This window comes from Panicum hallii, chromosome 6 (assembly GCF_002211085.1).
Source record: "Panicum hallii strain FIL2 chromosome 6, PHallii_v3.1, whole genome shotgun sequence".
In the NCBI taxonomy this organism is placed as follows: Eukaryota; Viridiplantae; Streptophyta; class Magnoliopsida; order Poales; family Poaceae; genus Panicum; species Panicum hallii.
The window spans coordinates 4,215,817-4,237,923 of NC_038047.1; the positions used below are offsets into that span (position 1 = coordinate 4,215,817).

General features: G+C 43.3%; 2 protein-coding genes across 2 annotated transcripts; one reads left to right on the plus strand and one right to left on the minus strand.

The window, feature by feature from the left end:
• The first annotated feature begins 9,904 nt into the window (after positions 1–9,904).
• Positions 9,905–12,618, plus strand: LOC112896682 (CRIB domain-containing protein RIC10-like). Its single transcript, XM_025964751.1, has 5 exons — positions 9,905–10,010; positions 10,167–10,251; positions 10,364–10,467; positions 10,597–10,678; positions 11,814–12,618. Exons 2-5 carry the CDS (start codon positions 10,194–10,196, stop codon positions 12,056–12,058), a joined length of 489 nt encoding a protein of 162 aa, XP_025820536.1. The 5' UTR covers positions 9,905–10,010; positions 10,167–10,193; the 3' UTR covers positions 12,059–12,618.
• A 147-nt stretch (positions 12,619–12,765) lies between these two features.
• On the minus strand, positions 12,766–20,152 carry LOC112896680 (5'-3' exoribonuclease 3-like). The gene is made up of 23 exons (XM_025964750.1): positions 19,792–20,152; positions 19,317–19,419; positions 19,084–19,160; positions 18,761–18,952; positions 18,479–18,598; positions 18,323–18,385; positions 17,955–18,101; positions 17,710–17,874; positions 17,455–17,532; positions 17,255–17,341; positions 16,415–16,678; positions 16,225–16,320; positions 15,810–15,905; positions 15,612–15,682; positions 15,374–15,502; positions 15,213–15,289; positions 15,076–15,116; positions 14,892–14,966; positions 14,637–14,794; positions 14,362–14,466; positions 14,203–14,278; positions 13,969–14,096; positions 12,766–13,885 (listed from the first exon to the last, which is right to left on the minus strand). The coding sequence occupies exons 1-23, from the start codon at positions 19,993–19,995 to the stop codon at positions 13,252–13,254; spliced, it is 3,186 nt and encodes a 1,061-aa protein (XP_025820535.1). The 5' UTR covers positions 19,996–20,152; the 3' UTR covers positions 12,766–13,251.
• Between the last annotated feature and the right edge of the window lie 1,955 nt (positions 20,153–22,107).

The following is a 22,107-nucleotide window of genomic DNA, read 5'->3' on the forward strand; positions in this document are numbered from 1 at the left end:
ACGTTTGCCCCGATGAAGCCCGGCCAGCTCCGATTGCACTCTGCTGCCTTGACGAGCCGCCGGAACCATAGGACCATACGGCCATCCCATCCTCTCCGGTCCAATATCTGAACTGTCCATGTCGACCCTGCCGCCTTGAGCAAGGATGCAGTCTCCAGGAGGAAGGCTCCAGCTAGCAAAGTCAATGTCACAGCGGCATCGAACCCGCCGCCGCTATAGTTTCTGCTGCTGCTGCTGCTCCGCACAAAATGGAACACCAGCATCGTGCCTATGACCGCCGTGGCGAGCCACGAGAAGGCACGAATGAGGCACCCCAGCCATGTGTGGATCGCCGGCGTCTTGGTGTACAACTTGTCATGGATCAAGGACAGCTGCAGCTCGACCAGGTTGTACAGTGTGCCATTGTCATCATAGTGTTCCATGATGATGCTTCTCGGGTACCGAGACAGGCCGACCTCAGCATCGATGAATTTACCCATGCTGAATTCAAGCAGGTGGTGTGCTAGCTTCAGGGCCTGCTCTTCTTGTTCATTTCTATCCTCTTGCTGCGTTGGGGCCACCGGCCTGGTGTAAGTCTCTGTTGTCGGCGGCTCAAGCCAGCTGACGAGGTCGAACACTTTGTTCATGTCCTCCGATAACCGGAGCACATAGATCCTCTCGGCGAACTTGACGACCCCAAGGATCGACATCAAGGCAGCAGCAAAGCTCAGGCGCGGGTTGCTCCCTCGGTTCACGGGGATGACGTAGAACACCCCCGCTGCTTGCACCAGCAGCGTCAGCAGGTGGCGCTTCCAGAGCCGGTTGTCCTCGAGGGCGTACGCGGTGATGGTGTCCTGCCCGCCGAGGTGCACCAGCAGGAGCGCCGCCCACAGGGCCATGAGCTGCCTGCGCTCGCCGGACGGGCTGCTGCTGATGGCCATGTGCCCGAGGGCATAGATCGCCGTCGTATCGGCCAGCTGGTACGCCAGCCACAAGACCAGATTGTTCAACCTTGCAAGGTGCTTCCTCTTCTCCAGCCAACTGTGCCGGCGTGCGATGGGGATGGCGAACAGTAGCAGTTGAAACACAAGGCTGAACAGGACCGTGATTTGGATCCCGTGTTTGCTCCACACTTCCACGACTCCTCCCATGATCTCGAAGTGTACAGCTGGCACCACATGCATGCACATGGATCAATTAAATACTTCGCAAAATGTTCATGTATGTGTATATACATCTAATCTAACATCGTACTTAATTATAATCCAGATGGCCTGTCCACCATACCGATCGATTCTATGTGCTACAAGTGAATCACGGAAAATTAGTGTCTCTTTTGGAGAATCGTTTCACAAAAGAATTGCCAATTAGACCCCAATAAAAGAATCTCTTGCTTAATTAGTTGAAACAACGAAACATCACTAAAGAAAAATATATCCGAGTCACGTTTTCAAAAATTTCAATACAAGAAGAAAGACGTATAAAACTGACGTGAACTCAACCAACGTCGCTAACAAGCTGTTAGTGCTTAGTAACAACTCTTAATATGATATTTAGCTATTTGCCATCCTTACCAGTGGCACTCCTTTAAATATCAGTTTTATAACGATTTTCAAGAATTGGCACCCGAGAAAGGAAGAAATTGGCTATATTTTATCACTTTGTCCGACGTGGCCAGAAACCCCTTGTGCCAACGTGGATCAGCAACAGAAAAAGACTGTGGTTCCTTATCATCTTCGCCCGGTGCTAGTTTCCCTTCTCTTTACTCTCGTATCTCTGACCAAGGACCCATCAATCATATCCCACTCCCACACACCCAGAATGGATCTAATCGTGGCCACCCGACCGACGAACGTGACCAGACCCACTAGAAAAAAGACTTTTTTGTAAAAAGGGGATTAAAAAAAAAATTCGAAAAAGGGGTGCCAGTTGGAGAAATTTAGAGAAATGGGTGCCTCCCGCCCGCTGAAAGGGCGGAAAGGAGCCTCCCGCCCAACCATAGGGCGGGAGGCTCAAAAAAATTTCCAGAGACCTCTTCGCAAATAAGAAAACTTTTTTTATTTGCGAAGAGGTCCCTGAAGCAGGCCTCCCGCCCGGCCACTGGGCGGGATGCCTCCCGCCTGTTCGTGAGAAGAAGACTTGTTTTAGGGACCCAAGCGCAAAATATCCAAACCCCCCTTGGTGCATCTGTTATTTCATGTGTGTGTGTTTTCTGGCTTCCAAAATTCGTAACAATTTACAGAAAAATCCAAAAATAGCAAAACTAGTTTTGTTAGAAACTAGATTTCAAACTCTATAACTTTTGTTAATGGAGTTTAGTTTGAAACAAAATACTTTTACCCTTATTTTAAATCTAAGATTAAGGAAAGTTTATACTTAACTTTAGGATTTCATGCTTTGTTGTTTATGAAGTTTGGTATGACTACTCTATAAACTCTAGGTACCTTTGTGTAAAGTTTCAAACTCAAATTTGATGTAAATTTAACTTCTTTTGTCTTGAATTTTTCAAATTTGAAATGTTAACTAAACCTAATTATAACCCTTTTCTAATTAAAATCTATTGTTATTCTCTAATGTGATATTATTTAATATCTAATATACAGTCAAAGTTCTAAAACCTATAAAGTTCTAAAACCTATAATCCTATGCTCCTGGTCCATTTTTGTTATATTTTTTCTTAGATTATTTGTTTCAGAAACTATTTGAAATTCAGAATTTTTTCAAATATAAGATTCATTCGCCATACTCTTATGTATGCATATAAAATTTTAATTCAATTTTACAAAGAAGATTACGGTATCTAAAACTCGTACGAAGATAGTTAAACGATAACGTTTGCAACGTAGAATCTAAATATTACGATAGTACAATACATGAAGCCATTTAAAATAAAATAATATGATAATGAACAGCCATCCTTGTAGGCATGCACCCGCTATGGACAGCCATCCTTCACACATACTACATCGTACTTACGAGATTTGCACTCGACTGTCTTAAACTCTCGCATAAGAGAGAGACCAGCACTTAACAGCTTCCTTCACCTCTTCAATTGAGTGGTACCTTGCACCCTGGATAATTTCATTCTCCCTGCAATCCGAAGGCCAGCTACATCTGTCATCTACGACAAGATGACTGAAGTCGCTGCTTACCCAATCTTGAGGCACATCATCGTCATCATCAGACGAATCGGCATTCATTGCTTCATCCAATTCACGTTCTTCGTCTTGCAGCTGTTCAACAATAAAGGGTATGTTCTCCCCCTCATCAGCCACGCATTGAGGTGCTGCGGTGCCACCTGCCTTAATGTTTGTCTCCTCGACTTCTTCATCAATATTTTCATCCCCCGGAGCAGCTTCAATGTTTATCAAAGGGTTTTGGTGCACACTGACAAGGAGTACCAGTGGCCACTGCCAATGACTTGCATTTTGCAGATAAGTTAACCAGTCCTCGTTGCTTGCAAGTGGCATAAGCTCCCAGATCAAAGCGTGAGTGGTACGATTTATGACGCATTGAACACTCACAGTGTGTGTCTCCTGATTAATCCTTAATCCCCTCATTAACCAGTTGCATAGGGATTCAAATGTCCTCTCGTGCGGTCTGGTAATTCCTCTGACCGCACAGTTGAATTCACTTAAATCTACCCCATTCGGCCCATAAATCACATTTCCTTATCCGTAATATATACTGAAAATACCCTTCTCGGAAGACATATCTGTCAATCATTAATAAACTAGTTATACTACATATTAATACACAACGAACGACGATCCTAAATTTCAGCGACTCTCAGATTATATTTTACAGATTCTAAACTATTCAGATTATAAATTATACTAAAACAAATGAAAATACTAAAAACTATTCAAAACATAACTATTCTAAGAAATATTTCCTAAATTATAGTTATTTTCAAGTACTTATATGGCTAGAATGAGAATATACCTCAAAATCGACGTGTGGACAGGGCTTCGCCGCTTCCTCTTCTCTCTTCCTCTCCTCTCTTTCTCTTTTTCCTGATTTTTGCTGGATAAAATGGCATTTTTGGGGTAGGTTGGGGCTTATATAGCCGGTGGGGGGACCTCCCGCCCGACCAAAGGGCGGGATGCCCCTCAGCACAACATCCTGCCCTTTGGTTGGGCGGGATGCCCTCCCAGGGACCTCTTCGCGAAGAAATTATTTGCGAAGAGGCCCTCGGGGGACATTCCGCTCGCTGGGTGGGCGGGATGTCCCCAGCCCCACGCGTCCCGCCCGTTCAGCGGGCGGGAGGCTCCCATTTCTCTAAATTTTCCCAACTGGCACCCCTTTTTCGAATTTTAATTTTTTTAATCCCTTTTTTAAAAAAAAGTCCTAGAAAAAAAATCTGACCCGTCTCGGCCGGCCGGCCAATACGTGGGATGGGCTTCGGCTAGAATGTCCGACCCTCCATAAAAATCGGAACAGGCATGGGCCAATTCTTTTAGCCCGGAATCCCAAAAAAACTGACCCCACCCAAAACTTTACATAAAACATTGGGTTTTACCAGGCCCAACCCAATCCAATCCAACTAGACGTTGGGTCAGGCTCAGGCTGAAGAACAAACAACGGGTTTTTTATCCGGTCCGAACCCAACCCGGCAAGTGATCAGTCCAACCCATTCCAGTCCTGATCTCCTCCCGTGCTCCACGTCTATATCCCCTCCTCTCCTCCCACTGCTTGCGGTTCGCTTGCTTGAGGAGTTGTGGCATCGATTTGTTGCTCCGCATGTCTACCAATGCCACAGCTCTCCAGCCTTGGGACTCGAAGAAACCGGTCGTGACGGATCCACTAGCGCTCGTGTATTTGGGCGTAAGAGATAGGGACGGGAATGTCAATACGGTTATCCAAAATATCCGATATCCGTATCCGCTTAAACATCAATATAGATATTCGTATCCGTATTCGAATTTAACGTGGTAGTAAAATGGATATATCCAAATCCGATTTTTATTATTTTTCTCTATCCAATTACACATCCGTATTCAACAATATTCGACTATCCGTATCCGTTTTCAGTAGAACTATTTAAAAAATCATATTTATTTTCCATAACCAATATTATTAATTTTTATAATAAAATTATAAGATAATTAAGTTTACTCGTAAATATTCTAGTTTTATCTATTTACGGGTGAAATTACTTTTATAATTTTTTATTATATATTAATTAAAAATGTTTATATATTTATTAAAAATATATTTTATTTCTAATTTTATTTTTTTATATTTTTATTTATTAAAATATTTAATGATAAATAAGCTATTTTTGACCGGCTATCTTTGTTATATTATCATACTTTAATTTGTACATATATAACGATTTTATATTCTAAAACTATCAATAAAGAAAATATCTAAATGTAATCCTATATATCGAGTAAATATCTGAATTCGAATCCGAATCCAAGGCATCCATTTTGTATTCGTATTTGAGAATATTCAAATTCGTATCCATATTCGAGTTAAAATATAGTAAAAAGTGATATCCGAATCCGATTCCATACATATCCGAATAAGGTTAGGGTCTACATTTTCCATGTCTGATCCACCTTGGCACTGACAACTAGGCTTGTCAGTCGCACAAAATAGTAAAAGTGTAGACTATTTCTATCTCATTTATCGGTATGATAAATTTTAAAAGTAACCTTCGAACCAGCGTCACTGGTATGGATGATAATTAATTAAATATCTTAATCTTGATGGGACCATCACTTCTCGGTTTGAGAGGGCACTCGTCACCGCGTCATGTTCTCATTTTTTCCCCTCACAACGTCAAGGTAGGAGTGGGCCAAGACTGAGAAACCGAACTGAAATGATCATTTTGGTCATAAATTCGGTCCTAGGGTTTAACTAACCGAATTCCAGTTAATTTTGTTTTTAACTTCGATTAACTGGAGATCCAAAAAGACCAATATATCAAATAAGGCCAATAAACCTTACAGCCCAGCCCACAATGTGAGCTAATGCTGAACTAATTGAAAATTACCCGCACCAGATTGAACCGCTCTCATGTTTCACTTAGCATATATAACCGGCTAATGCTGTATATTTAGAAGATTTCATAGCTAACAAGCATCGTACAATTCATCCTCACCGTATGGGTGCCCAGACACAATCACTACATATACTACCTAGCAGGGCGGATCCAGCCGCCCCCCCCCCCCCACCCCCCACCCCACCCCCCACAGCCCATGGAGCACCCCCAAAGCCCCTCCAACAATTTTCAACAATGAATGGAGAAGAGGAAGAAGAAACGGAGGAGGAAGAATAGAAAAAATAGAGGAGGGAGGAAAAAGAAGGGGGAAATGCAGGTTCTTCTTATATGCACATATACACACACACACACACTCGTATAATCCATGTAGATACTCTCCGCTGCGCGCGCAAGATGCTGTACATAGCTATTGTGAGATAACTTCACCTGATCTGTTCATACACTAGTTGTTTTCTAATTAATGCTGGTACGGTAATGGGACCAATGCAAAAAGACATCTTACCACCTACAAGAAGGATACCATAGAGAGAACCCTAGACGAAAGGATCGACTGATTGAAATCTATATATGGGCTCAATCAAAATGGAGGATGCTAGGGTAGCCAGCCCATTTCTTCCAATGGAAGTAAATCTAGAATAGAGACTTGTGGGCTTGTGGCAAGAAAAACGAATACTACGACATGAGAAGCGGTCATGTACCTGTCCCCTGCGCAAGCCGGCCTGCGGCCACAAGTTGTATTGTATCCACCAGAACTGGAGGACGAACTAACTGAGCTGCAGCTGATGGGGATTATAAGGGCCACCCATCCGGCTACCTGCGACTAAAAGTACCAGAGCACGTGATGATGATCAAGTAGCTTTTCCCCCCCAAGTTTAAATATTTTAGATTCTTTTCCGGGCATCCGGCGCATGGCGTTGCCATCCTCCAACAGCTGCAAGTACTAGCCGAGAACAATGTGCACATGGCTTGATTTCGTTTTGAGCTGTTGCCCCAATGCTTCCTCCTCTTCTGTCTGTACATAAAAATTTGATGCAGTTGCAGCTTTATTTGGTCGCCCTAGCTATTTCATGTGCGAGTGTGTACGTGCTGCCCTGCGAGTTGCTCTCTTCGAACAAGTAAAAAAAGAACCATTGGCCTAAAAAGTAAATCCTTCATCATTATTGCTTACTTGGCTTCCTCTTTTTCAAATTATAGGCAGTTTTGAATTTTCTAGATACTAGCAAGTACAATCGTACATTGCAACGGGATAAAAACGACCACAAGACATGTAAACGTAGCTATCTCCTTCCATATAGCGAGCTCATAGCCGGAATCAATCTTGCACCGATGGCCATGTTCCATCACTATCAGCGCACCAGTAAAATGAGAAGTACAGTCGAAATCATTCAAATTGATCGCACACATTGGTAACCAAACATTCAAATTGATCGTCCCAAGGCATGCCTGGTTAGGCGCTTTCCAGAAGATGTGAATCAATCAGGGAAATGGTCACACTGACATATGAGTGGCAGAAAATAGAAGGGTGTGCAAGACTGGAATTCAGAACTGAAGAAAAAGGGAACAACTAATGCCACAGAACTGACATAAGCAAATAACTGTTGCATATCGCCATGACTAGAAACTAGCATGTCAGTTGTCCATCACCGAAAAATTTAATCCCCACGTTTCATCAACCAAATTTGCAGACCAAAAAAAAAAACATATACTTCAGAACAGAATTTCGAACCATCCTACAGTACAAGCCCCTGTGAAATCAACGCAATGTTGATCCAGCAAATTCTGATATATCCAACAGATAGAGGTCGAATGTATCGATCAACCGCACAAATCAACCAAACGTAAGGGGAAAGATTAATGAAACCCTAGGTAACCTAAGAAGAGTTATGATTGGGGGGTGGAAAAGCCAACAGGCCACGGAACAAATCGGTCCTCGTCGATTGCGTGCCTGCGACGAGATGGGAGTACGGATGCACTAGGGGAGGATCGGTTACCTTGAGAAGACGAGCTTCCCGATTGGTGTCGCTGGTTAGACGCTCGGCGAGCGGGGAGAGGCCGGCGGTGGGGCTGGGGGACGCCTGCGGATGACGGTGGTGGAAGGAAGGGAATGTGGCGGCGCCGAAGACTGGCCGGGGTGGGGTGGGAGAGGTGCGGCGGCAGTGGCGCGCTGCGGTACGGGGGTGACCCGCAGCGGCGGAGCGGAGGGCGACGCCGGCGAGGAAGCCGAAGCAGCAGGGTACGAAGCGACGCGCAGTGGCTCGCTCACTGATACTGTGTGGGCGTCGTCGCTTTCCTCTCGACCTTCCGCGACGGATGCAGCGCCGGGGCGAGGGACAAGGAGCGGCGGCGTCGAGAGCTCGAGCACCAAAGGCCGCCGTCGGGGTCGACCACAGCACCCCCGATCCTTCGCGACGCCGCACTGGCCGCCGTCGGGGCCACCCCCGTGCTCTCACTACTCCGCGCCGCAGCAGAGGGTCGGGCCGGCAATGCCGCCCCTGCTCCTCGGCGCCGCCGCGGCGGGCCGGGCCGGCAGTACCGCCCCTGCTCCTCGTGCCGCCGCGCGGGCCGTCGTGCGGGAGCTGGATCTCAGGCTGCCCACCTTCGGCAGCGGGTGGCGAATCCGGCGAAGAGCTCTGCGAAGAGACGGATCCAGGCGGATGCGGAGGAGGCCGTTAGGCAGATGCGCGCCACGCCCGGCGGCGTCTGCTCCTGCGCGAGCCGCGCGGCCGCGGGAGGAAGCACGCCGCCGGCGCGCCGGGTTCCTAGGCTCGCCGCCGGCCCATGGAAGGGGAGAGAGAGAGAGGAGAGGAAGGAGGAAGGTGCTGCGGAGGCTGCAGCGGAGAGGAAGGAGAGAGAGAGGAGGAGGAGATATGCTTGACTGCCGGCCCCACATGTCATAGTGGAAAGGGTGGATGTGAGACTGACAAGTGGCTCCTCGACAGTCGATCCTATCCATGCTCAGTCTAAACCTATGTTAAACGATGCAGTACACCACCGGCCAGTTGTGTTTGCGTGCAAATCAGCTCGCACAGAATCGATGCCAGAATGCAGATCCGGAAGCATCCAAGAACGCGGCTCTTGACTGATTCGCAGGGCCTGTTCCTCAACGTGGCTGCATCTCATCCTTAACATAATCTGCTTCTCCGTTAGCTTCTTAGCTGTGCCCGGGAGACAGCAGCTAGCCCATAAACAGGGGAAGAAACCAGATGCTGCCCATTTTATTTGCATTCCCCTGCCAAAAAAAAGAGAAGGTGCCACGGCAACTACCGACGATGCCTTTGCCCCCCTTGCCTCTAGGAAAATCTAAGGAAATGAGTACAAAAGGAAACGGGGGTTAAACAAGTTGAAACGTTGTGTTCTACTCGAGGAGCAGTTTGGTGTTTCTGCTGTATTTTCTCTGGATGACATTTGACATGGAGTCCTTGCCACAACCTCGCGATGAAAACTAATTACTAATTAACTACTCCATCTGCTCTGAAATCATGAAGCGTATTCGGCTCGATAGGACAGTATTTGACTGGCAATTACTCTGTTCTCCTCTTTTAACAACTCAAATATACCACGTTATTTGGCGTACAGCTCAAGTTTTTACAACATGTACGCTATGAATTCTGATTACAGTTAAAGGTGCTAGTTTTCTAGGTACTGTGATGAAAATTTGGAATACAGCTTCCCGTGTTCAGAGCCAAGGAAACAGGCATTACTCTCTGCAAATATTTTTCTTCAGGTCAAAAGACCAGCGACATGCTCTGATCCTTCCGGCCATATCTAAGAGAAGGGTTAACCTAGTTATTATTTTAATATTAGAGAATGGGTGCAATCATAGAAACTTACTCTTCTGGTTTCTTTATTCCATTCCCTGTTGCCAACGATAAAAGTCCCAACAGACGCAGTCTTCTCGTGGATGTTGCTCATGTCATACTAGAGGGGAGGATGGGAGGTGGTGGGACTGTTGCATACTCCAAGTAATTCCATTGATACATCCAAGAAGAGTATCAACACCATCATTTTCTAACTTTAGGTATGTGCATTACCCAACCCATAAATTGCTTTTTTGGTCATAAATCTTCTATCAACTGCGTACATCTCTTGAAAAAAAATCTTTTACAAACAAAAGCAGTTATGAAACCAGAGATCTTCGCTTTACGTTTGCTGCTTTCTTGGCATTTGTGTGCAGAGGACTCGTTCCTGTTCACATCTACCAATGGCGTACAAGATGAAAGGCGTATTCAAGGGCCTCAAGGTCATCTCTCAGATCTTCGGTACGTAATCAACACCAACATGTGTGGCTTCCTGGCGTGTTTTCGTACAAAAAGAAAGCATGGATGGATATGTGACGAAAAATCTTAGAAAGTTCAAGTTCGTTTCTTTCAGTGGTCAAGGAACATCAGATGGAGATCGGTCATCCCACTGATGTGAAGCATGTTGCGCATATAGGTTGGGACAGCCCAACAGGGAGTGCAGCTTCTCCTAGCTGGGTACATAATACATTGCAAAATTCATAATTCCAAACAATGCTGCAACTCTTGTTTTCCCCTTACCATTGCAAAGTTGCTCTACTAGTCATGATCAGTTCAGAAGCTCATAACTTCCAAATTTCTTTGCAGATGAATGACATGAAGGGGTCACCGGACTTCTCATCGCTGAGCAGCATTGGACCGTCAGCACGCACCTCCTGGGCTTCTCAAGGTGATTTTCAGATCTCCTGTTCATTAGTTGCTGCAATAGTGGTGGGCATGTTTGATCCATTTTTTTCTGATTTCTTTAGTGAAGAATATTTATTTAGTGGCGATGTGCGTATGGGGAAGGAAAGTGCAGTTGTTTATCCTAGGAATGTGCTCTCATCATCTCATGTTGCCATTTCTAGATAGCAATCTTATGCTGGTTCATGAATAGTTGAATCGTGATCCATCAAGGAGCAGACTCGGAGTTCTAGCAATCGTTTTGTTTATGTGTTTCAACTGCCTACAGCATCTTGTGTCGTTGGTGGAGATGGGATCGATGCAACTTACTATGACTAAACAATAGGGTTCGGTCCATATGGTCTAAATAATACCCTTGAGAGAATGATTTTTATGAACATTATTGACTCTGTTTCCCTAGATATTTGTCTCTAACATCACATATTCACATTTGCATCAATTCCATTTAGTGAAAAATTTGACTAACAACTGAAAGTTTAGGTTCTCAACATGAACAGACTTACTGATAATCCTTGTATGAAATGTCATAAACTACAGCATTAGATGATTAGAGTGCATTAGAATAATTTTCCTCAATAAACATCTTTCAGAAATTCATCGAACCAAAATAACTCAGATCATATTTTGTGGGTGACCAAACTTGCTTTAGAATATAAATAGAACTGCTGCTGAACTGCAGCTGGTCAAACTTGATAACATGTCATCCACTAAGTTGTGTTCCATGTGAAGCCCCATATGCTCTATGTAACAAAGAGATTCCAATGTTCCCAACTAACAGATCCATTGCAATCTGATGCGAAATCATGAATAGAAGATTAAGAATAAGTGGAGGTGCATCATGGAGCTAAATTATGAGATACTATCTTAATACTCATGTTGTTCATGGTCTCCCTCCACATAATACTATAATTAACTTTGATTATCAAACCAACATATTTATCAAAGTAACCACATGATTAAGCATATGGCTCTACTAAAAAATCAGGGGCAAAAAGGTATAATGATATGTTCTGAAAGGGCAACTTGATTTCCTCAAACGCATTTAAAAGCATTTTTTTATATATTCTACTTCTTATGTTTGTCACTGATTTGCCAAGTTTCTCTCTTTTTTTCATTTACAGATTTTGACGAGCCTCGTGTTATATCACCCTTTGGCATTTTCCCAGAAAATACGAGTCAAGAAGCAACCCCATACCCTGACATACCGAAGCCACCCAGGAAGTCAAGGAAGAAATCCAAGACTGGTTCTCCGAGGGCATCCGCGAGATCCTCGAGGTCATCAAGATCAAGGTCCAAAAGCTCATTTTCATCTACCGCTGACACTATTGGTGCCAGTGACAGACAACCTGAAATCCAGACTGCATAGACCATTTGGTTCAGATGAGCACTGGCGAAGGTAAAGTAGGCTGTGGAGGGTTCTGACTTGTGAGAGACTATGCTTTGGTATTCCGTTGAGATTGACACAAGACTGGTTCTTTTTAACTCTTTATGTTAAAGTGGGTGATTAGAAGTATGAATTCTTTTATTCTTTCCAATTTAACGCAAAACTGGCAGTAGAAATTTGTAGTTCTTGACGAGGCAATGTACTCTGAGCCTCCATGAAATTCCCTGCACGAGGCAGCACCGCGGTTCCTAGAATAAATCGGGGAAAATTTTTGCTCATAGTTTAGTCAGATTGATGCAGAAGTGAGTTCAAAATAGAGAAGTTTACAATGCCAAGAATTAAAAGCAATATACAACCATTTGGTTCCTTTTGAGATTAACACATCGATATGGATATGGTATGCTCTTACAAATGCAAGTACAATTCCAAAATAAAAGTTGAACTCAAATTAATCGGCTGCCTATTCATCTGGTTCCCCATAACAAAACGAAACAAAAACAATGATAGTCCCATATTCAAATACCACAACTAATTCGATGATTCCATGTAAACAACACTAGTTGCGAGGCCAAGCCAGTCTGCCAATTTTAAATTTTCCGTACTTAGCATTAGTTAAGTCTGGTACGCTAAACTAGTGCATGTTTTCAGTTGTTAACCGGCACGCAACCTTCCAAGATGACAAACAGCAATGAGATAGAGATCACACTTTTATTACTGCCATCTAGGAACCAGATATAGGATTGTGGATATGTCCATCAAAAAGTGTATAAGCTTATGGTACAAACACTATCAACACAGTTCAAAACTTTTAAATCATCTATCTAAGCATCCCCAAGGATGCTTACTCTGAATAAATGAACCACAAATGAAAGAACAGCCGAAGCCACCAGTTGCTGATGGTCTGATAACAATGCTAATATACAACAACATTTGCTCCTTGGAGTGCTTAATAAGTCAACCTAGAAGCTTGTGCCTATGGCGGCTACGCCGACGTCCTTCATGATACTTGAGAAGTTTTACCAACAACAAGAACAGGGCTATAACAGTATATGGGATTGTTTGGATGGGGCATTGCTTGGCGGTTAGAAAAACTAGAACAGGGCTATGAAGGGGTTGTTTGGATTTAAATCCACTCTATTACCCCTCTATTCAATAAGGCCCTACAGGGTTAGGGACTAATATCGGCCATGACTTGAGGGCCTCTTGTTAGAACCTCTATCTAAGGTGCCATAACGGTTCTGTGATTGCTGTGAGTTAGGCCTTGTGGGAGGTGCCCCACCTCCATAAGGCCGCTGCTGCCACTGTTGTGCTCCATATGGTGCAGGCTGGTAACCCCCACCATATGCTGGCGGGGGTTGCCCGTACCGCCCAGGACCTGCTGAGGGAGCAGCAGGGTGCGAGTTGCCATGGTTTTGATGGTATCCAGGTGGTGGTGGAACTCTTCCTCTAGAATCATGGTGGTTATCTCTTGCATATGGGTGGTAGTGTTGCCTTCCACGGTTATCTCTTTCATGCCGAGAAGGCCCTGCCCTTTCATGCTGATGACCATATGCTGCTTGACCATTGGTCATGTTATCACTAGGAACATGCCAGCCAGAATGTCCAGCAGGCTGTTCCATTCTTGGTGGCACTCCCTGATTACCCATATGGTGCCTTCCATTTGAATAGTTTGTACCATTCATTATCGTTTGATATGGCATAGACGGGGCATTGTGTTGCCCACCACCCCGAACATTCAAGCTGTTTACAACAAGTCGATGGGCAGCCTCCCCAAGTTGGCGGCCAGATAGAGCTCCTGCTGGGTTTTGCCTGGACCATTTCATAAGTACTAAGTAGGCATGTATTTTCAATGCGGCTGCAAGATATGATAAAATTAGGGAAATAAGTGGTACCGGTTGTTATCTTGAGGCCTCCAGTTGTTGTTATCATAAGGCCTCCGGTTGTTGTTATCATGAGGCCTTCTACCACTATCTTCATGCCACAACACCGGTGGTGGTTTCAGATCACCGGCTTCAACACTCTGCAGATTTGATCAAACACAAAGCTTTAATTAATGGGAAGAAATTATAATTAAAGAGAAATTCTTGTATGTTGAGAAGCAATGTTGATTCTACAAAGTTGTGTACCTTCTTAGGTATGATAACACCAGCAGGTGGACGGGCAATGTGCTTGTGAGGATCTGGAAGCTTGTAGACTGAGCATCTGGTTAAGGGACATGTCACACTGATTAATTAGATCGCGTAAAAATCATATTAGTGATACTGGGCAAAAGCAATGAAGCTTACATCACTTGATTGTCCATAATATCCTCCAGCCCATCTACAGGAGACCTGAATACAGGAGGGGATGGATCCCCAGCGCAAAGTGCAATGTAACCATTCATTCCTCCACTATATCAAAAAAGCAAGAGCAGCAGGGTTAGACGAATCACTCATGAACTTCTCGGCAAATTCGTATAGTAGGCAGACATATTTTTAACGAAGATAAGAAGCAGGTAGATTTGGTTCAGTTACATCTAGTAATGGTCAATTGATCAAGAATCCAGAAAAGCTTAGCTAACCTAGGAGAAGGATCAAGCTTTTCTTTGATTTCATTGCCGTCTTTGTCTGGCATATTCCCAAATTTGCTGTTGAGAGAGTAGATATACGGCGAAAGTGGATGGGAGCCATTCACAAAAAGCATATTGCACATGGTACTGTTTCTCCTTGCTTCTTCAGGCTATGCAAAAGATGAGAGATGCAAATCTTAGATAATATTTTTTTATGTCATATGACTTACAAGCATATATGCACAAGAAACTGCTTCAATTTCGTACCGTCAAAGTATGCTCGACCTTTTTAATCTCAGCCAGCAACCGATCTTCATCAATAAAGGGCAGTTTTGCTATCCCCTGTGAAGTATGCACTGTTTTCAGTCATGGCAGATAAAAAATATATTATCCTAGGACATTTAGTTAGATATGGCCGATGTATGACATATGATTATGCTCTGTCAAGTACCTGCCAAGAGAATCTCTTCCCATTCATATCTACCTCAAAATCTGCATAGTCAATGGGAGAACAGAGATGGAAATATCTTAGCTTAAGAGAGGGTCTTACACTATAGTTCATTTCATATGTTCACAAAATCAGCATACCGGTTGGATAAAAGTCAATTATTGGTGAATTTGGATCCGTCATCAGCTGCCGGTACTGTAGAGGGAGTGCATGAGAACTGAAAATGAAATGTAGCAACCAATGAGAAAAGGCAAATGATAAATAAACTAAGATAAAAGTAATGCAATCTTAGCATATTCACCTTGCAGCAGGGAAAACTCCCATAAGCTGATCAAATGGCTTGAATGGTGACCCAAGTTGGAAAGTTATATCGAGCTGACTCAAATTCCTTAAATCCGAAGCAAAAGGCGCATAATGATAAGGGTAAAACCTACATGTAGTAAGACAAATTTAGAATACCTCAGTAAAATGTACAGCTGCTTTACAAATAACTATTGCATTATTTGACATAATTGCCCCAACCAGAGCAAGCAAATTACCATTGCCATGAGCGGACTCCTTCATAGTAGTAATGCATTACCCAACACAAACCTTCAGTATATTTGAGAGCCTAAAGATGGACAGAGCACATTAAATGTAAGATAGTGCAAAACTAGAAAACTTATATACTCACAAAATTGGAATCTTTTATTAAGCACAAATAGGTGTAATGGCAATATTGTATCAAATAAACTTACAACATCCCTACGTATTTCTTCCATCTGGTCAGATGTTCTTGCTCCAAACTTCTCTTCATAGTACCTATCTCTCCATCCCGGTTCTCCAAGCTTTACCTGAACATTAATAAATAATGTGTCAGTTAAAGCCTTTGAAATGCACCGATACTAGAGGCCACAGGCCACAACAATCAGAAATTATATGCTATGTTTATAACACTTTAAACCGCAGACACTAGAGGTCAAACCACAGCAAGTAGACACTAATTATTAACTAAATATATTGCTTCAATCGTTCAGGTTTTAAAATACTGGACTGTACTGATTCAAACCTAGAAGCACAAATGTTAGTAAATTATAAGTACCACAATATTTGCAATCTGTCAATTGACCAGACAAAACATAGTGGACATAGTGGGATATTTTTGGTGCATACCTTGTCCTCCTCAGGATTTTCAGAATTAAACACATCTGATTTCTCACGAATAGCATTTTTAAGCCTTGACTTCAAGTCTTCTTTGTTATCACGCTCCTAGGATACATACAGCAAGAAAATAAGATTAAGGAAGTACTTCTTCCAAAATATTTATAACATCTTCCAAAACAGAGCCAGAGGAATGAACTACCTGTGCTTCAAGATCATTTTCAGCCTCAACAATTGCAGCAGCAATGCTGGAACCTGATGATGATACTCGTGCAGCTTTCTGAGGTTGGCTGTTCCTTTCTCTATGAGCTCCATTCTGTTCATATGGTGATGGTACTGCGCCAGATGCAAGGCGAGATCCTCGAAAATTTGCAACAGGTACAATAAGATCATCTCTGACATGGGGATCCAGATCATCACCACGCTTTGCTTGGGCCTTTTCCCGTTTTATTCTTTCCGCTTGACGCTGAGTACCATATCAGATAACTTTTTAACAAAGCTTCCAAATATTTTGTTTAAAATGTTTCTTCCAAAATCTTTAACCAATTCAAGCAGGCATATTTGATGTATATTTATAACACTGGTATTAAACTACAGATAAACATTTCATTCCATATAAGAATTAAGGAAGTGGTAAAAGGACCCTTTGAACAGACAGTTTTCTTTAATTGTGTTCATTGCATCCAACATCTACATTGCACGCAGCAAGATGCAAACTATATGAAACCAATACAAACATGAATGAAATGGAGACTTGAACCCATGATAACCACAGCCATTGTGTTGTACCACTAGGCCACAAGAAAAAACCAAGTACAGGTTGTGACTTGAACCTATTGCAAATGGGGAGATATTTGTTTTTCTTTTCATCAAAGAAAAAATAATAGTTGTCACTCACCAACATGACTACATGAGCACACAATAGAAAGTTGATAAAAGTAAAAATGCCAACCAAAAAAATGTGCTCTCTTTATAATATCATTTCTAGGCATACTTCAATAAGTTTTAAAAGTAAGAACTTTATTCAGTGATCCTTGGGCACCTGATGCAAACGAGCCCTTTTCTGAAATATTTTATCCTCGTAAGAGCCCACTGCTTGAATGAAGTGTTCAACTCTGTTCAGATCCGGCTAAAACAAGAAAGAAAAATAATAAGTCATAGCTGAAGCCTACATGATGATCAAAGGTAAGTTTCTTAAGAAAACATTATGGACCACCTCCAATAGAATTTAACTTCTATTACCGTGCAAGAATCTGTCAAATAGCCGCCCATTGAAGGAAATTCTTTCTTGTACACAGCCATTAACAGATTTATAGCTCCCTGCAATCATAAGGCAGGATTGTGACAACAGTTACAGGGAGCAGAAATTAAACTTGGTAAAGTTTGGAAGAAGAAAACTAAAGATCATGCCTAGTAGCAAGCAAATGATAGCTTAATAGCTACTAGCTGCAAAGGTAGACATTTAGTAAAAATCAAATAATAAACCAGAAAACCAACCTCCCTGATCTCTAGTGTTGGCATATGTGGAAGAAAATCATTGCCAACAAAAAAGCACATGAAGATGAAATCATCAACAATACGTTCAAAGTCAATCTTGAAAGGAGGATTTGGCATTCTGAACTCGTATTCTAAGTACTCCCGGAGGGTCCAGATATTCAAGAACTGCAAGGGCACAAAGTCAAGAAGTAATACAAAACAAAAATCACCCTTAGAGAATACAAATTGCAACAGGGCATCATTACCTGGTATGGCTTCTTTGGAACAATAGCTTCACCTTTCTCATCATATTCCCCAGCTTTTCTTTTTGCCTTTCCTTCACAGTTAGCGGCAAGATGTCCCACCTGACCACATAAGAAACATTTGTCCTGCTGCCCAGGAGTATAAACTACCTGCAAATACAAAAATGCATTTAAATAATCTTTAACTGAAAATCTTAAAGAATATGCTAATGAACGACCCATGAATAGAGGAAAACATGGTCTTCTTAATACAAAAAAAAAAGTAACAAAGACAACAGGAAAAATTTAAGATCAGTGTTTCCTTACCACAGGGCATCAACATGTGTTTACAAAGAAAGTGTAAAATTTCAAATTTGAGAAGGTAGGGTTACCTCTCTCAATATAGAGAAGTGTACTTCATGGGTTGCTAAAGCTAACATTATGAGGTCTGCATCCTGCATTTGTGAGCATACAAGGCATTTCATTAGCAAAGCAACAGAAGAGATGAAATCAAACTGAAAATATAGAACTTAGTTCAAAGAACATACCAGGCCGTACAAGCAATGGCGGGTGTTTGGATTAAATCCGGGGAGATTCCGCTGACCACGAATATACGACATTACTTTATGTTCCCCTTCACCAGGAACATTGGCATCAGATAGAATAACCTTCAAAAGGAATTGGTCAGAAATCACAGTGTACACTACTACTACATAATTAATCTCACTCCAGTGCATATCTTTTATCAACTAGAATAAAATATCATGGAACATGCTAACGAAACAGGCATGCGAAAATCAGACTTCGAATTAGCAACAGATAGCACTTACTTTAATTTGTTTCCATCCAGGATCGTAATTCAATCTGAGATGGATGTAGTACTGCAAAGCAACTGAAAGAACAGCCATAAACTCTGTTCCTGGAGTAATAACATTAGAATCACAAGTTTGTGATTGCTGTTTTGCAGGAAGCCTTCTCCCTTCCCTCTCAAACTCTTCACGCAACCGTTCTTCCTCTGCAGCCTGGAGATAGAACAATACTGAATAATGAGTGCAACTATGAATGGTTGACACTGACCAAAACCAAAAAAATTGAAATGACAGCATATGATCATACAGTGAACAGAGGAACATAATTCCACTAGAATACTGACCGCATCAGACGCATCTTTTGCAGCTCTGAATCTCCTAGAACGCTGCTGGTTCATCTTAGCACGTGGAGCCACACCATCTGTACAATCAGCATACACATCAGAACAATTTCAGCAGTGACACAAAGTCTTAACAGCAGAGTAACTACACTGTGTATTCCTAATTGCATTATAATAGATGGGCGGAAAAATAGTAGGAGCAGAGTAACCTGCATAAAGATTCATGGAAAACGTACCGATGGCCATGTACATAAGTTTCCTAGGACGAACCATGACGAAGAGTCTATCGATGTAATCAAACATGCACTGGAAAACCTCAGCAAATGTCGTCGGGGAGGGCTGTAGCAGAGAACACGATATATATCAGGCAAAAGTACGAAGTCTATCGAAGAATGGACTCGAATACTGAAATCACAGAATTAATTTAAACGATTAAACAGCAGTTTCCTCAAGACATGTATACTTGAAAAGGGGGCCAATTCAGCAGCCCGTTTATCTGCAGTAATCAGCTAACCACAAGGTTAAGCTCACGAATCCGCCCTTCAATCAGCAGCTCACCGCTCTTACACATCGGCAAGCCAAGCACAAATCCACCACAAATTTACCGGAGAGGCGCCGAACTGCACCGTCCCAAACCAAAGACAGAACATCTGGAGGCGGAGGGCAGGGGAGGGAGGCAGGCAGGCAGCGCGAGGGGAGCGGAACACGTACCCTGTCCTCGGGGTGGAAGCAGGGGTGAATGATCCCGTTCATGTCGAGGTAGAGGTTGTCGAACTCGATGCCGTTGGGGTTGGGCTTGGAGGTGTCGACGGGCACGCGGACGCCCTCGATCTCGACGGGCTCCTCCTCCACCACGTCCACCACCACCATCGGGTACTTCTCCGCCAGCCACCGGTAGAACGCCGGCACGCCCATCTCCGCCGCCTCGGCGTGGAACCCTAACCCTAAGGCGGTCGCGGTCGCGGGGCAGGAAGAGGCGCGCGAGGCGAGACCTAGCTGGTTGAAGGGGCAGCGGGGGCCGGGGAGCGCGCACGGGGCGGCGGGGCGAGGAAGGCTGGAAGGGATATGCGCTTTTGGCGGCGCGGCACAAATATCTCGGGAGGGAGGGGAGGCGGTTTTGCGGTCTGGACCCTGCGGAGCAGGGGGTTTTGTGGGTTTTTTCCGCGACGCGTCGAGGACGAACGTTGACGAGCACGTGATCAGGTCGGCGGGCCAAGAATGGGAGAGGATATTCCTTTTCCTTTTTCTTTAGGGCGAGGATTTTTTTTGGGCTCGTGACGTTGGATCTGGGCTCAAGTTGGCAAGGCCCAAGAAAAGTAGGTGGCTGCTGAGAGGCCCAGATGAACCTGCTTTTCTTTATGGGCCCTTGCTCTCTTCTCGTTGCATTGCATCAACGAAACAACGCCTAATGCTCAAGTGTAAAAATAACTTTCTGTGGCCTAGCTACCGTTGTTGGTATATACGTTGTCTATTGTTCATAAGATAAGAAAATAGAAGGTGGGTGCACTGATAAGATCAGTACTCGCTGTCTGCTGTACTAACTTTGTACTCCCACAGTTCCAAATTATTAGCGTTTATTAGTTTTTTTCTACGTACATAAATTTTATTATTCACCTAAATTTTATTATTCACCTAGATATAATGTATATCTAGGTGCATAGAAAAGACTATGCATCTAGAAATATCAAAATAACTGATAATTTAAGATGGAAGAAGTATAAAACAGTTCAAATGATCGCAGATTAGGAAGATATCTTGCCACATCATCTATGACAAGCGTAAATTTGTCAGATTGGACATTGGAGATCAGCACCAAACCAGACCATATGTTGCGGCGGTCTTGACTTTCGAATCACACGATTACGGTCGTGCACGGGTAGAGGAAATGATGCCACGATGTTCTAGTGCTGGTACGAGCTAGTTGTCGTACTTGATGGTCCAATCTCCAATGCATGCCACATTGTTCATATGGCCCTTAGAAAGGATCGTGATAAGCTTCGCATTCAATTCTTCGCCTTCCATTGTTCTTATACATACTGATAAGAGATTTGTCTCCAGGAAAGAAAAACATCACCAGTACATGCCTGCAGCAGACACAACATATCAGTCATGCTACTACTTGTCCTATCTTAAAAAGTATATCAGCCAATAATAACCATCTTCACGGGAAAATTAGTGACTTTATTTTTAACGGACAAACTTGTTCCAATGTTTATTGTCAAATAGAAGTGGTTTTTATCAATTTTTATGAAATACGGAACAGACGCGGATGCTCACGTATCACTCGTACAGAAATCCTCTTTAGTCACGTTGTAGCAACCGGGATGCGAATCCGCAAATCCGGGACTAAAGATCCCGGCCTTTAATCCCGATTTTTGCGGTCCGCGAGACTTGAACATAAGAACTCTCGCCTCACATATAGTTTTCTTACCACCCCACCTACATAGTGTACGTGACAAATATCAAAGATGAAACTCATTCTGCAGTAGTGTATAAGCACGCACGCACACTCGCCCATATGAATACGTACAAGCAACCCTGCCTCTATGAGCACCTCCGAGAGACTGAGCCGGCAAATTCTTGAGATCGATGAAATCATCACCGGCGCCTCACTGTCAATGGGCACGTCGCCTGCCACTCAAAGAATAGTAATGGTTAAATTCTATAATAAGTTCAGAAAAATGTGAACATCCGTACCGAGCCACTCAAAGAATAGTACCTAGGTGGATAGAGAACCTAGGTGGATAGAGTTTACCGTAAGAAACCTTATCAGTTCGCAAAAGTGGTTTCCCCGTGATCACGCAAAGCTATAGATTGATTGAGGCAATGTAGAAGAAGCTACTATCACATGTATGCATGGCAGTGTGGATGGTAGGGTATGCATACCAAGGCTGGCATACCTGCTGCCTCCTGTATTTGTACAGACGTACATCTGCGACCGGGGCACCTCATGTCTGACGCCCCCACACAGGCACCATCGATCGATACCAAAATAAATGCGCGCTGTTCCCTTCTTGCTGTACGTAT

Bases quoted from the DNA above. Each gene is read 5' to 3' on its own strand.
- LOC112896682 (XM_025964751.1), top strand. From the start codon at position 10,194: ATGGCGTACAAGATGAAAGGCGTATTCAAGGGCCTCAAGGTCATCTCT. The intron at 10,252-10,363 runs GTACGTAATCAA...CGTTTCTTTCAG, and splicing joins GGTCATCTCTCAGATCTTCG to TGGTCAAGGAACATCAGATG. The intron at 10,468-10,596 runs GTACATAATACA...ATTTCTTTGCAG, and splicing joins GTGCAGCTTCTCCTAGCTGG to ATGAATGACATGAAGGGGTC.
- LOC112896680 (XM_025964750.1), bottom strand. From the start codon at position 19,995: ATGGGCGTGCCGGCGTTCTACCGGTGGCTGGCGGAGAAGTACCCGATG. The intron at 19,161-19,316 runs GTACGTTTTCCA...CTGATTGTACAG, and splicing joins ACTTATGTACATGGCCATCG to ATGGTGTGGCTCCACGTGCT. The intron at 16,321-16,414 runs GTAGTTCATTCC...TATGTATCCTAG, and splicing joins AAAATGATCTTGAAGCACAG to GAGCGTGATAACAAAGAAGA.